The following is a 15246-nucleotide window of genomic DNA, read 5'->3' as shown; positions in this document are numbered from 1 at the left end:
GAATAGGTGAGATCCTTGCAGATCGGAGGTGGACAAATGTTGACTCCATCTTCAAAAGGGGGGAGGGGAAGTACCAGGTAACTACTGACTGATCAACTTGACGTCAATATCGGGAAAGGTCCTAGAACAGATATTAAACAGTCAGTCTATGTGCGCTTAGAAAAGGACGCTGTGATTACTAAGACCCAGCATGGGTTTCTCAAAAGCAAGTCATGCCAGATGACTCATTTCTTTTGCTTGATAGAGTTACAAGTTTGGGGGATCAGGGGAATGCTGTGAACATAGAGTGTCTTGATTTCACTAAGGCTTTTGACAAAGTCTCCTGTGATATTCTTGTGGAGAAGCTGGTAAAATGTGGGCTGGATGAAGTAACTGTTAGGTGGATTTGTAAACCCAAAGAGTGTTCCCTAATGGTTCCTCATTATCCTGGAAAAACTGACAAATGGGGGTGTCACAGGGTTCTGTCCTGGGCTTGTTGTTGTTCAACATCTTTATAAATGACTTGGATGAAGGGTTTGAGGCTATGCTCATTAAATTTGAAGATGATACCAATTTGGGAGGCGTGGCTAATACTGTAGAAGACAGAATTTGGATTCAACCTTAGTATATTGGAGAACTGGGCCAAAACTAGCAAAATGAATTTCAATAGGGACAAATGTAAAGTTCTACACTAATCTAGGAAGAACTAGCTGCACAAATATAAGCTGAAGGACAGTAGTACATGTGAAAAGGCTTGCCAGTAATACATGTGGGAAAGAGCTAGATGTCTTTGTAGACCTCATGTTAAGCAAAATGATGCAACAGTGTGTTGCAGCAGCCAAAAAAGCTCATGATATTTTAGGCTGCATCAAAATAAGTTCTTTTGTCCAGATCAAGGGATGTCATAGTACTGTTCTATTTTGCCATGGTCAGACCTCACCTGTAGTACTGTGTCCAGTTCCGGGCATCACAATTTAATAAGGTTTTTTCAAACTGGAATGTTTGCAGAGGATGACCAAGATGATCAAGGGTCTAGAAACCAAGCCTTATGAGGAATTGTTGAGGGAGTTTGGTATGTTTAGCCTGGAGAAGAGGGAATATGATAGCCTTCTTCAAATATCTAAAAGGATATCACATGGAAGATTGAGCAAGCTTGATTTCTCCTGCTCCAGAGGGTAGGACCCAAACTATTGGATTTAATTTACAGGAAAGGAGATTCGAATTCAACAACTGGAAGAACTTTCTAATGATTAGAACTGTCAGACAGTGAAATGAACTCCTTCGGAAGATGTTGGACTCTCCTTCCTTGGTGGTCTTAAAGCAGAAGTTGAACGGCCACCTGTTATAGATGTTTTAGTTGAGATTCCTGCATTGCAGGAGGTTGGACTAGATGACCCTTGGGATTCCTTCCAACTCCACAGTCTACGATTCTATGATTTCATAGAATCATAGAGTTGGAAGAGACCACAAGGGCCATTGAGTCCAACCCCCTGCCAAGCAGGAAACACCATCAGAGCACTCCTGACATATGGTTGTCAAGCCTCTGCTTAAAGACCTCCGAAGAAGGAGACTCCACCACACTCCTTGGCAGCAAATTCCACTGTCGAACAGCTCCTACTATCAGGAAGTTCTTCCTAATGTTTAGGTGGAATCTTCTTTCTTGTAGTTTGGATCCATTGCTCCATGTCCGCTTCTCTGGAGCAGCAGAAAACAACCTTTCTCCCTCCTCTATGTGACATCCTTTTATATATTTGAACATGGCTATCATATCACCCCTTAACCTCCTCTTCTCCAGGCTGAACATGCCCAGCTCCCTTAGCCGTTCCTCATAAGGCATCGTTTCCAGGCCTTTGACCATTTTGGTTGCCCTCCTCTGGACACGTTCCAGTTTGTCCGTGTCCTTCTTGAACTGTGGTGCCCAGAACTGGACACAGTACTCCAGGTGAGGTCTGACCAGAACAGAATACAGTGGGACTATGACTTCCCTTGATCTAGATGCTATACTCCTATTGATGCAGCCCAGAATTGCATTGGCTTTTTTAGCTGTCACGTCACACTGTTGGCTCATGTCAAGTTTGTGGTCAACCAAGACTCCTAGATCCTTTTCACATGTACTGCTCTCAAGCCAGGTGTCACCCATCTTGTATTTGTGCCTCTCATTTTTTTTGCCCAAGTGCAATACTTTACATTTCTCCCTGTTAAAATTCATCTTGTTTGTTTTGGCCCAGTTTCCTAATCTGTCAAGGTCGTTTTGAAGTGTGATCCTGTCCTCTGGGGTGTTAGCCACCCCTCCCAGTTTGGTGTCATCTGCAAATTTGATCAGGATGCCCTTGAGTCCATCATCCAAGTCGTTGATAAAGATGTTGAATAAGACGGGGCCCAAGACAGAACCCTGTGGCACCCCACTAGTCACTCTTCTCCAGGATGAAGAGGAACCATTGATGAGCACCCTTTGGGTTCGGTCAGTCAGCCAGTTACAAATCCACTGAGTGGTAGCATAGTCAAGACCGCATTTTACCAGCTTCTTTACAAGAATATCATGGGGCACCTTGATGCTTGTCAAATCAACTATGACTAGCCCAAGTTTCTCTGCTGCCTTTCTGATCTGTTTGTCCTCATATTTTCCAGTTCCCAACACTGTCAGAACTGCATTTAACACTCTGTACATGTTCAGAAATGGAGACTTGCATTATTACACATAATGTACTTTTTATTCTTAAAGCACACAAAAAGTCTTCAGGTTATGTTATCAAATAAAACTCTGACACAAATAAAACTCTGACACAGACTATAATTAAAAGGTCTGGAGAAATGGAAGGCTCACATAATACAAATTTCATGCCTCTTTCTCTCTCTTCCCCCAGTGTGTATTCAGGCTGAACAGAAGGCTTTCCTCCCCCATCAGCCCTGCTCTCTTTACTTGCACATTCTTGAAGCTTTAATCTGCCACTGTTCATCCTGAGAAACATCTAATTGTGCATGTGGAACCCAACTCCTTTTCCCAGTTTCCCTATATGAAAGACTTGAGATTGCTAACCTGTAGGTTCTCTTGCCCTAGGACAACAGGGAATCATTTCTGTCTTTTCTTAATCCATTTAGCATTGAAAATGCTCATATGTGGTAGCACTTTGCTGATCAGGGGAATGATACTAGCAAATCCACAGGCATAATGCTTCCTTTAGAGATCCCTGTCAGTAAGCAATGATCAACCAGTGTTGAACAAAGATTGTTTTTCTCACCACCAGAAAAATGTCCACAAGTGCAATATTGGGCAGTCAAGTGAATGGCTGCCATTCTATGGAGATTGCTAAGGGGGACGTTAAAGAAACTATTCGAATGAGGACTTTACCTGCTTATCTACCAATGCTTATATATATAACTGAACCTTGGGTTCTGTTTCTTGGGCATGCTAGAATACAATGAGAACTTGAGAACTGCCTTTCCTTTATATATGAATTATTGCAACATGAGTTTGCCAAGAATAATCCACAGACTGTTGGTAATTTTGGATTTCATGTATATCATTTCCTTTTGATATTTGCTGAAATTCTGTTAGGTTCCCCACAGAAGATTATGAAATACATGATTCTGTGACCTCTCATGAATTATCTACATGAAAAGAATTGCATTATCAACTGTCATGGCATCCCCCAAAGAATTCTGGAAGATGTAGAAAAGTAATGATTCTTAGTCTTACTACATTTCCAAGGATTTCCTTGCTGTAGTGAATTACTATTCAGTTAGTTTGTCTGTGTTATAGATACACCATTAATATCTTGAATTGTGTATGAGAAGCAGTGTGAGGTACTTGCATAAACTCTAGCTACGGTTTCAGGTTTGTCTTTTGTATTCTTGCTGTTTCATAATAATAGACAAATCCCTTAATCCAGCAGTAGAGAACTTGGTTGGTCCAGTGAGCCAGATCTTTTATCTCTCCCCACCTTGTGAACCAACTTTGACAGGTGGCAGGACTACCCACTTTTCAACTTTCTGATGTCCTAATGATCTCAGGTGGTTATCACCCACCTGTCAGAGTTGTTCAGCAAGGTGAGAATTGATAGTGACAACAGGATTGAGATCCCACCCATTAGCTAATGGGCGCTGGAGTTAAATTCTGTTTTCTGCAAGGTTTGAGTGTGTGAGAGAGTTCACCACCTAGGCACCTGAACCAAGGAAGAGTTAATTTCCCATTCATCAGCTGATGCATAGGGAATCCTGTCCTGCTTTCTGACACCTGATGTCACATATGATCTCAGAAGTGGTACAGATGGTCTTGCTTTGTGGGAAATGACCAAATGAAGGTCAAATGGGAAGACCTTTCGGTCCAAATTCATTGCATAAGTCAGAGGTTCCCCCACACCGAGACAGATTCTAATTATTCAGTTAACATTTTGTGTCCATTTTCTTCTTAAGATGTATTATTTTAGTCATATAGGATGATGCCTAACATTCATTACAGTAACTAAAGTTTATCATTTTAAATGTGTCTACTCTGAATATTTGGTTGGATATTACCTGTAAGAATTTGTTCTATTTTTGCTTTATTATTCCCCAAAACAATAACTGTAAGTCTAAAAAACAATTATTTTAAAGAAATTTTAAAGCAATTTTAGGCCTAATTTCATTTTAAAAAATCTATTTCATATAGATTGTATTCTATTCAGATTGTTATATACGTAAATTCTTGGCTTTTGAAAAGTACTTCAACTATGCTTTTTAAAAAAGAAAGGAAAGGAAAGCATTTGGGTTTCCCATAACATTATGAGTATGGATGGAGGGATTTAGATATCCTAGATGCCTGTGTCATGATGAACAGATTTCGATTGAAAACTATCCTCACCAAATAGTTCGAGTAAATGCAATTTAATGTTATGTCTTTCAACTAGCAAGAGTTAATTTCATCAGATGACTTGAGCTAGGAGGCATAATGTGCTTCATAATGACTGTGTAGAAATGATGAGCAATAAAAAAATACTGATAGGAAAGTAAAAGAACTATCAACACTGTTTATATTGTGTGGTTATTTTGCTCAGAGTATAAGTGTGCAACCAGTTTTGAAAATGTGTGTATGTGTTGAATCAAACTCATAAATTATGGCAGTACATAAAAACAGCTACTCTTCATTTATCCTTCTATTATTCCTAGCAATTCAGTTTTGATTTAAGATTTTAGGCTGTTATGGCTTTATCACTGTAAATATCTGTTAAATAACATGTTTGAGCGAGGTTGCGATCTACATTGGACTGCTGCAGACATAATATTTTCTTTCATTCAAGATTCCATTGAACACAATGGAACTTACTTCTGCGTAAACATGCATAGGATTCTATTGAAACCCACTGTAGAAATAAGCACACCCCTTTCCTGTTTTGGGAATGAATACCCCCTTTAATTGTAGTAAAACATTTAACTGGCACTGATAATCAGAGTCTCCATTTAACCAAAGATGGAACTTAGCAATAACCCATGGTTTCTGGACCTTGATTAAATAGAAAACCTGGTGAATATTTTTCCTAAAACACAGATAACCAGGAAAGAGGACTTTGTGCTCCAGAGAAGAGGGGTGGGAGGAGGAAGACCATTTCTCATGGTTAGATCTTGTCCTGTTAACTATGTTGATCAAGGTTTATCATTATATCTGGAGTCAGCAAATAACCTTGTTATAACTACGAAAATTTTGAGTTTTTTTCTAAAAACTATTCTTTCTGTTGCAGCATTATCTGCATACCAGAGGTACTACAGTTTACAATCTGACTACTGGAAGGTATGTATAAGTTATACTTCTAAACAGTAATATTGTTTCAAACCAGTACTCCAGTTTTTATACATAATAGATTATATGTATCAGTGCCACAATGTTTTGCTACCTTGTTTGTCTACACTGTTGTTTACCAAACTTCAGTGATGGTATTATGTAGCTGGCTGTGCCTGCTTTTTGTTTTTGCTTGTTTCAGGTCTGAAGTGTTCAGCAGTAGATAACCTAAGACTGCTGCTAAAATTTACTGGGCAACATTTTCTTACACCATCTTCTTTTCTGCGTTCATTGTTGTACAATGTATTATTCTTTACCAAGTTAACTTGCAGTTATTTTCCTTCATAGAGGGTCAATCAATTTTGGATGGCCTTGGTGGTATGGTCCCTGATTTTAGACAGCATCTTCAAAACACAGGATGATAAATTGAAGTACTCATGCTGTCCTCCACCACGTTAGAACTGGCAAGGGGCAGCAGATGGGTGTTGGGATTTTCTGCTTGTCTGGTGATTGACACTTCAGCTACTCAGTGTGGACACAGGTTTCTGCCAGTGTCATAGAAGTCAGCTCCTAGGGATTGTGGGAGCTTCAACCCCCACAATAAAATATATATTTATTAAAGCATTTCTATTTTTTGCCTCAATATTAGGCATTCAGGGTGTCTCAAGACACAATTGAAATGTGTTTGATCATATATACAATCATATATACAGTGGTGCCCCGCAAGACGAACACCTCGGAAGACGAAAAACTCGCTAGACGAAGGAGTTTTTCGTTTTCTTAGCCACTTCACAAGACGCATCTCCCTATGGGCTTGCTTCGCAAAACGAAGCTTGCCCCGCAAGCTCCGGGGATAGCGGGGAAGCGCAGCGCGTCTTCCCCTCTGTCCCCGGACCTGTTTAAAGCAAGGGGCGGCGGGGAGAAGATTGCTTCTCCCCGTTGCCTGCCCCGCAATCTCCGGGGACAGAGGGGAAGCAATCTTCTCCCCACCGCCCCTTGCTTTTACCAGGTCCGGGGACAGAGGGGAAGGCGCGCGCCTTCCCCTCTGTCCCCGGACGGTCTCCATAGGAACGCATTGATTGATTTTCAATGCATTCCTATGGGAAACCGTGCTTCGCAAGACGAAAAACTCGCAAGAAGAAAAAACTTGCGGAACGAATTAATTTCGTCTTGCGAGGCACCACTGTACTCAGAATCATTCAGTTATGTTGGAGCTTTAAATTACTGGATTATGTATGTTTGACTTTTAAGATACCAGCTCAACTTAAGTCGCAATGGGGATGAATATACCTATCTTCTGCAGTGGTTCTGGTTTTGAGGTGATTTTAAAAAAATAATGGATTGATATGATCTGCCACTCTGAATAATGAAAACAGTAACTACTGTGGTGTATGGTGCACAAAATATTAATGCTAGATTTGGCTTAACAGGTTAAGACTTTTTGTATTCTTATTGAATAGAGCTTATAAATTGATTTATTTTAATTTTGCCTGCACATTTGTGATTTTGGAAGAAGTTACATTTTTAAAAGCTGTATTTGCAAGAAAGGGAAAGAACATGAAAAGAGGGGTGTCATTAGGTCTTGATGCCAATAAAATATGTGCTTTGTTTTGGTTCTTCATTAATTTCACCCCTCCCTCCATAGTTTCTGCTGGAAAATGGCTGCCTCAAACCAGCAAAGCACAAGGAACTAAGAAAATAGGCTGTTGGTATAAGTGACTGCAGAGCTTATAGTAAGAGTTTCATGGAGATAAGTGAATTTTTGGATGGTGGGACCTTCATATCCACTTAGAGCATTGGTGCTGTTCTTTGGTTTCAACTGTTATGTTGTAAAGTAACAGTGTAAGGTGAAATGACATTTGTTCCTACCAAATTTAGGAGTTCCACATTACTTGGAGATAAGCCTCCAGTACCCCATTCATTGAGTGTACTTCAGGTATATAACTAAATGAACAGAGGTATTGGAGGTGTATCTCAAAGTATTGAATGGCATATTTTGCAGTGAGAATTGGCACTTGGCAACGAAGCAGACATTGACCATAAGTAAAGTATCCTTCTAAAATTCAAAGTTTGCTCTACAGGGTAATATTTGCTGTTAGTCATATTTGGAGTAGACCCATAGGAATTTGTGGATTTAAGTAACTTGTCCGTTGATTTCAGTTGGTGTACTCACAGTATGACTTAGTTGGATATTGCCTGTGATATTTCTTACCTTGAAGTATTTGATTTAGAGGACTTTGAAATGTCGCAGGTATTATCTTAGGCCAAGTGTGGGGAACCTTTGGCCCTCCAGATGTTGCAGAACTACAAGTCCCATCATCCATAGCCACTGACCATGCTTGCTAGGGCTGATGAGAGTTATTGTTCAGCAAAATCTAAAGGGTCAGTGGTTCCCCACCTTCGCCTTATGCAGCCATGTTGTACAACTAAATTGAAATTGCAAGGTGAAGTCTGCATTAAAAATAATGGAATTACTGTGAATTTTTGGTTCATTCCACTTACCGTATTTTTCGCTCTATAAGACGCACCAGACCACAAGACGCACCTAGTTTTTGGAGGAGGAAAACAAGAAAAAAAAATATTCTGAATCTCAGAAGCCAGAACAGCAAGAGGGATCGCTACACAGTGAAAGCAGCAATCCCTCTTGCTGTTCTGGCTTCTGTGATAGCTGCACAGCCGGCATTCGCTCCATAAGACGCACACACATTTCCCCTTACTTTTTAGGAGGGAAAAAGTGAGTCTTATAGAGCAAAAAATACCATATATGTATTACTTCAGAATGTACCGATTAGAAATGCCAACGATAGATAGTGGGATCTCATCAAATTTTGTAAAATTAACTGTTCATGCAGAGCTTATAGAAATAGTGTATGCTGCCCATAAATCTGTCTAAGCCTGTAAATTGTGAATGTAACTCTGATTTAAAGACTCCTTTTAGAATACACATCTTTACACACCGTAAAACTGAGCAGGTGTTTTCTAGGTGTTTTGTACTTAACTAGAATTTCCAGAGACACACTGTACTTGAAAACATTTTTCCACACATTTAAGAGCTTTATTAAAATATACTCATGATACTGAAAACTAGGTGGGCTATGTATTTCATAAGCCATTTCTTTTTAGCATTATCTTCTATTCAGGATGGTGATCAGTATGACCTGTACTTTGGCCTGATCTATCAGTGGCACCACACTTCCTACATCTCTTGCAAACTGGGTGAAGATAATGGGAAAGCATTTCTCTTCTCATGGATATCCCCTCAGGCAACAAATGTTGAAATGCAGTCACATTATTATGTTGCTTTTAGTGCCTTCATCTTCAGAAGGAGATTCTGTTCTAATTTATAGTATTTACATGTGGGGTATGCATCAGATATATTTTGTAACAATATAGCAATAATTGAGGCTCTTTCTGGGCTTCTCTCCCTTCTCATATTCAAAATGCACAATATATAGTTAGTTAAACATATTGGTTGCTTTTCTTACAAAAGTAGCTCAGAGACTCACATCACATACTTGGTGGTCTTAGGAAAGTGCCCATTCCGACCTGTGAAAAGGTTTCAGTATCTGATAATGATACAATCAAGTTTGCACAGTGTAAGGGAGAGCTGTACTGTTTATCATCGTGATTCTTACACATTCCCTTAGAGTAAAACTGTTTATATATGAATCTGGATGGAACATCTTATGCAATAAAAATCTTCCAGGTAGCAGTCTCACTTGAGTGCCTAGAGAAATAATTAAGAATCCATTCTCCAGAGATAGATGAGAATTCAGTGCTGTATTATTCTGCCGCTAATTATGTCATTTTATAAACACACAAAAGTGACTGTAGCAGTTGATCAAAATTGATTTGGTTCAAAAATACTTGAAGGGTAAAAGAGAAATACAGGAAAGAGACTTAGGAACTTCAAAATCCTTTCATAATGTATATTGCTGCAACTCATGTGTCTCTTGTACGGCCATCCCCCCACCTACATGTGTTCTACTCAACCATGTATATGCGCAGCGCCAGGAAATAAAGAGAATCATATTAGGAAATTGCGGGGAAAGATCGGGAGAGTCCTTGTGGCTCACGACGAGACCCTTCCTGGGGCCCAAAGAGGATGTCAGTGAAGGTGGAGGAAGTCCCGAAGAGACCTGACATGTTGCAGGGCTTTGTTTAGTCTGCTCAGCATCCCTGTGTAACAGCTGACGCGTGGGGTAGAGGGGCAGCGTAGCCGCCTTCCAGTACATCCTCCAGCCAGCCCCAGAGCTTCAACTTTAGATATTTTGAATTGGGTATTTAGAGGCTTCTTAGAGGGTGCTCCCCATTTTACACATTTTTACTGGGGGGGAGGGGAAGGGAACCAGATAAGTGGTAAACTTCAAGATTGATTAAGATTTCAAGAATGTTTATCTGTGTAACCTGAAAATGCATTTACGTAGTCAGTTTGAAAGCAACTGTAGTAATTTATTATTACAGCACTTATCTACTGGATGCTTCCCGATTTCTTTCTCCATCAATACTTTATTCTGTCTTGTTGACCTAGCTATGGGGGATTCCTTACACAATTAGTAGGAACCCGCCCCGCCCCCGGTCTTCATATTGGCAGAAGATCTGGAGCATTCATTGCTTCTATAAATCCTTGCATGGACTCTTTAAGTTTTATATCGGAGGAAATAGTCTTGCTTATTGTATGCCCACATTTATTCATGACCTCTTTTGCTGAAATGTTGTTATGGAGAAACATACATAAGCTAGTAATTCAAACCATGTATGTGTGGAAATGGTAATAAAGTGTCCTGAAATGCAGTTGGAACTTGTTGAAATAGGGCTTAACCTCTTTTGGGCTTTATAGATGCTGTAAAACTGATTTTAATAGGATGTCTTCTTATTGTTACAAATCTCCAGGATTTAGAATGAGAAGAGTTGAAAATTCGTATAGCAATTTTTTTTTTTTTTTTTTTTACAAATTTTCAACTCTTCTCATTCTAAATTTGTATAAAAATTTGTATAGCGTGGGGGGCCACTAGGCGGCGCATCGGAAGATGGCTGACAATAACATCTCTCCGACCCACACGAGGTAATTTGGAGGCTATGATGGGGGTAATTAGCCTCCTTAACCCCCCCAGGATTATGGGGGGGGGACGGCCCTTGCCTGCTGTGCCCTATACCACCCCCGAATTTGTGGGGGTGGGGGCACTAGGCACAAAGCCCTCCTGTGGGATTTTCGGCACTCCTCGACGCCGTCCCCGATTCGCGCCTCTGGTTGCAATGATCTTTAAAAGAAATAATTTGGACATGATTAATTGCACATACATCAAGGAAAAAGGGGAGTAAATACTGCTGACAGAAGAGATCTCTGATAACAAGACAACAATAAAATACGAGAAGAACGTCAAGATACGGTAATGACTGAGGGAGGAGGGGGGGAAAAACCTGCCTCTACCTTTTTATGTGATTTAACAAGAATCCCCCTCCCCTAATGAGTCAGAAATTAAGGACTTAAGCTGTGGATTTAAGGCTGTGTGGAGATAAACTTTCGATCCAAAGCAATGTTTCAAGATGAAGCTGGAAAGCTAAGAGTTTTGGAGTGACGCAGTCAGGAAAAAATGCCGTTCGCCATTTTGTGAGGCATTGTGGGAGCTCTTGGGTCTGGGAGGAGAAAGAGAGAAATAGAGTTGTTTACATATCGTGAATCAACTCCTTGGTGGGACTTAAGAGCGACAAATGCCAAAATTTACTATGGATAAAGTGATGTTATCTACGAAGGAGATATATGGAAACCATCTGGACTTAGTGGAGGAACGGGAAATCCACACAGGATTATTACACTTGCTATCGGCTTAAGGAGACTAACAGAAGAGATCGTAAAGGAAAAAGAGAAATTATACGAACAAGATATGATGTGGCAACACCAAGATAAGACTGGATAGAATTATGAACTTTGTTTGGACTGATTGGGACTGATTTGGACATTAACGCAGTAATAAGAAGATGATCTGAATTCCCCTTTGGATCTTGAAGTATGGGTTCCCCCAACAAAATTTAAAAATTTGGCTTTGTAATTCGGAATTTATATGATGTGATTTAATTTGATGTGATTGGCCAGTTAATAAAAATTATTTAAAAAGAAAAAAGAAAAGAAAATTTGTATAGCACACTTTTCTTGAATAATACCTACCCTGGTTTAAATTTCATGACCATGATTCTGAACTAAATAACACTTTTCCATGGTAACGCTTTAAGAATTTTGTTGAATATGTAATGAATATTGCACATATTCATTACATATAGGCAGAGGCTCTCAATTGTACCTTTTTATAATGCCCAGGATATTTTTATGCTATAGAGAAATACAGACTGATAGATTTGAAACACCGCTCATCTTTGGCAGCCAAAGAGTGCAAAGATGTAGAGCATGAGACTCTTCATTTCAGGGTTGTGGGTTCGAGACCCAAATTAGGCAAAAGATTCCTGTATTGCAGGGGGTTGGACTAGATCACCCCCGGTCCCTTCCAACTCTACAATCCTATGAATCTTTGAATCTATTTTGTTCTAGAAAGAAATGTGATAATACAAAGCTAGTTCAACAACCATTGTAATCTTATCTTTATCTCTGTTGTTAGTTTAATGATGTATGGAAAGGCAGAGTATAATATCTTTATAATAAATAACAAAAGCATTATGAGGTACTGCAGTGCATTCAATATAACCTACAACTACTGAATTTTTAACTGGGGCTGGCTATACGGAATACATCTCACAAGTATTTTTTGCCAGTTTGTTTCAGAACACAATTCAAAGTGTTCTGCCCATATGCTTCATTCATCTGAGAACCTCTTTCACCAGTAGCACCTGTCATCTGAAGATAGATGGCTGCTGACCAGTGAAGGCCACCTTGGTCATGCTGTAGCTACTGTGATTTTCTTCTTGATTTTATTGTTTTGAAATTGTATGCAACCTTTACAGTCCTGTTATTGAAGTGTGGCTCATGAATTCATGCAAATAAAATTTGTTGCTTGAATAGAATTGATAGCAATTATATGAAAAACCATCCCATTATTTAATTATACTGATTTATATCAGAAACTGTTGAGTCAAGTAGAGCATTGTTTGGCTGAATTTTTGTTGGAGTTACTAAATTGGGGGATGTTTCCTGGTCTTCTCTGTACCCCTCCTCAGGTCTGACTTACACTTATATGCTCTTTACATGTTTCATTCTATCCTGGTCTCAGTATCAGGAGAGCGAGAATGAAGGTGGATAGAGCAGTAGCTGGTTAAGGAAGTGGAGATTAAGTATAAATGGATGGTTCTCCCAATGGAGTGATGTAGGAAGTGGAGTTCATTGATGATGCAGAATTATTCAAGCTGATTAAAACAAAAAGATATGTGAGGCGCTCTGAAAGCATCTTTCCAAAGTAGGTAAAGCGGAATTAAAATGGTAAATGTGATTCAGTGTAAGCAAGTGTCAAGTGATGTGCATTATGCCTTTCAATACCACTTATTGGGAATCATATGTTGGGAGAGCATTGTTGCACTTATTCCTGCTTCCTGGCTTCCCATAGGCATCTGCTTGGCCACCGTTTAGACTGCTCCAGCAGGCTGCTCTTAAGTTCTTATGACAGCTGCTGTTAGTTCTGAGCAGTAGATACAAAGTTCTGTAAATGACAGGTTGTCATGCTTGATCTTCTGTATCTTCTGGTTTTAAACACTTAGGTGAGGTGTTAGAAGACTGGATAGATGAGCTGTTGCTTTTAAACGTAAATTGTGCTGTTCTTCTTAACCTTCTTTTGTCTCACAACTTCTTTGTCTTACATCTGTTTATGGATATATGTCTCTTCTCTCTAGTGTTCTCTGTTGTTTGTTTCCTATATCCACATCAACCCTGGTGTTTGTTTTAGCTCATCCACCCATTGCATAAATGGGTCTCCATACTACCACTGCTTTATATCTTTGGCCTGACTCATTAAAAAGGAAGTGTGCACTATTCAATATAGTATAGTTGTGTTAACTCACTTTTAATCTTCAGCTTATGTTGGAGAGTCAGAGAACAGTGGTTGTCGAACTATGTGCAGCCCTTTCTTGGGTGGTTGAGAGTACGTGTTACTTTGAGATGCATAAACTTGTAGGGAGGGCAATGCTGTTTCTGGAGTCAGAGCTGAAGACATTTTCTTCTAGTTGCAATTGCCAAAACAACTTTGCTTTCCATAGAAGCTGCAATGGCTGAGTAAATACAGAGGGTGGAATTCAACTTGTGAGATGGAATGATCCCACCCTCTCCTACTGACCCTGTTCTGGGAGATCTCCTGCCCTCCGCCCTAGCCAGATATGCAAGGGCAGTAGGGGAATCCACATTTTGCAAGCAGAAGTCCTTCCACAAGAAGGTCAATATGATACTTAGTTTCCTTCTTTAGTGCAGTTTGAGCACTTGGAGAAGGGCATTCATTGATGATCTTAGGTTTTGTGTGAGAGCCAGTGAAGGTGATAAAGTACTGGCAATATGTCTGTAGCATGTGGTTCCAGTTGGCACACAATATAGCTGCAAGAGTACTAACTGGCTTCCAGGCAGTTTTCAATGGAGACACTAGAACAATAATTAAATAATGGTGCCACGAGGAAGGTCCATGAAAGGTGTATAAGCAAAGTATGGCTATTCCAGAGTACACACCTAGTCAACAGAGAGAATACTTAAGATAATAAAACAGTGTGTCGTTTAACCTTGAGCCTCTTCCATTTGACTGCAATTCTGCCCTGTATCTTGCGGGTGTCTCTTGTCACCCCACAGTTTTTAAACATATGCTCTGTCTAAGGAAAGCAGGCCACTAGATTGCAAGTTGGATTATGACAGCAATTTTTCATTGTTTCAATTTAAATGAATGAGAAATGCTATTGATCTATCAATTCACATGCCCCATTATTTCAGTAATGTAGCAATACTGTAAAATTTGCTAATATGAGTAACATTTTATTCTGATCACCATTCATTCTGCCAAGCAGTGCCTAAAATATCATTTTGTACTACAATACAGTTTTCGATACTTTCTTAGAAAAATGCAGGCATTCATTTATGTGTGTCAGTTAAAAATGTGTTTTCTTTTACAGAATGCTGCCTTTTTGTATGGCCTTGGCTTGGTCTACTTCCATTATAATGCATTTCAGTGGTAAGTAGATGAACGTACTTTCTACTTCTAACATTTTGTTGCATCATGTGTTGTAGTTTCAAAAGTTATGAGCATTAAATCTTCAAGTGAGTGACTTGGTTTACTGACCTTACATGTAACAGAGGGAGACAAACAAAATTCATTCACTTTCCAATTGTCTTCATTCCCTAAGAAGATGTATTGTAGTGGGAAAAGCATATGAGCAATTTGACCAGAATGGTAGAATTACCGTATGTTCTGGTGTATAAGACGACTTTTTAACCCAGGAAAATCTTTTCAAAAGTCGGGGGTCATCTTATACGCCGGGTATGAGTGTGGCGATGCGGAGTCACCTGTTGGTATGGATGAGAGGGAGCTGGTGAGCACAGT

At 39.6% G+C, this 15246-nt stretch overlaps 1 protein-coding gene across 3 annotated transcripts in view; it reads left to right on the top strand.

Moving 5' to 3' along the window:
• The window catches only part of KDM6A (lysine demethylase 6A), a 109258-nt gene that overhangs the window by 30038 nt on the left and 63974 nt on the right, over window positions 1–15246 (top strand). For all 3 annotated transcript variants that reach the window (XM_079974486.1, XM_079974484.1, XM_079974485.1), the window contains exons 4-5: window positions 5694–5743; window positions 14819–14877. In XM_079974486.1, coding sequence (XP_079830612.1) covers window positions 5694–5743; window positions 14819–14877 — 109 coding nt within the window. The remainder of the gene's footprint in view (window positions 1–5693; window positions 5744–14818; window positions 14878–15246) is intronic.

Source organism: Podarcis cretensis, assembly GCF_951804945.1.
Source record: "Podarcis cretensis genome assembly, chromosome: 4".
Taxonomy (NCBI): Eukaryota; Metazoa; Chordata; class Lepidosauria; order Squamata; family Lacertidae; genus Podarcis; species Podarcis cretensis.
This window is presented reverse-complemented; position numbering and strand designations above follow the sequence as displayed.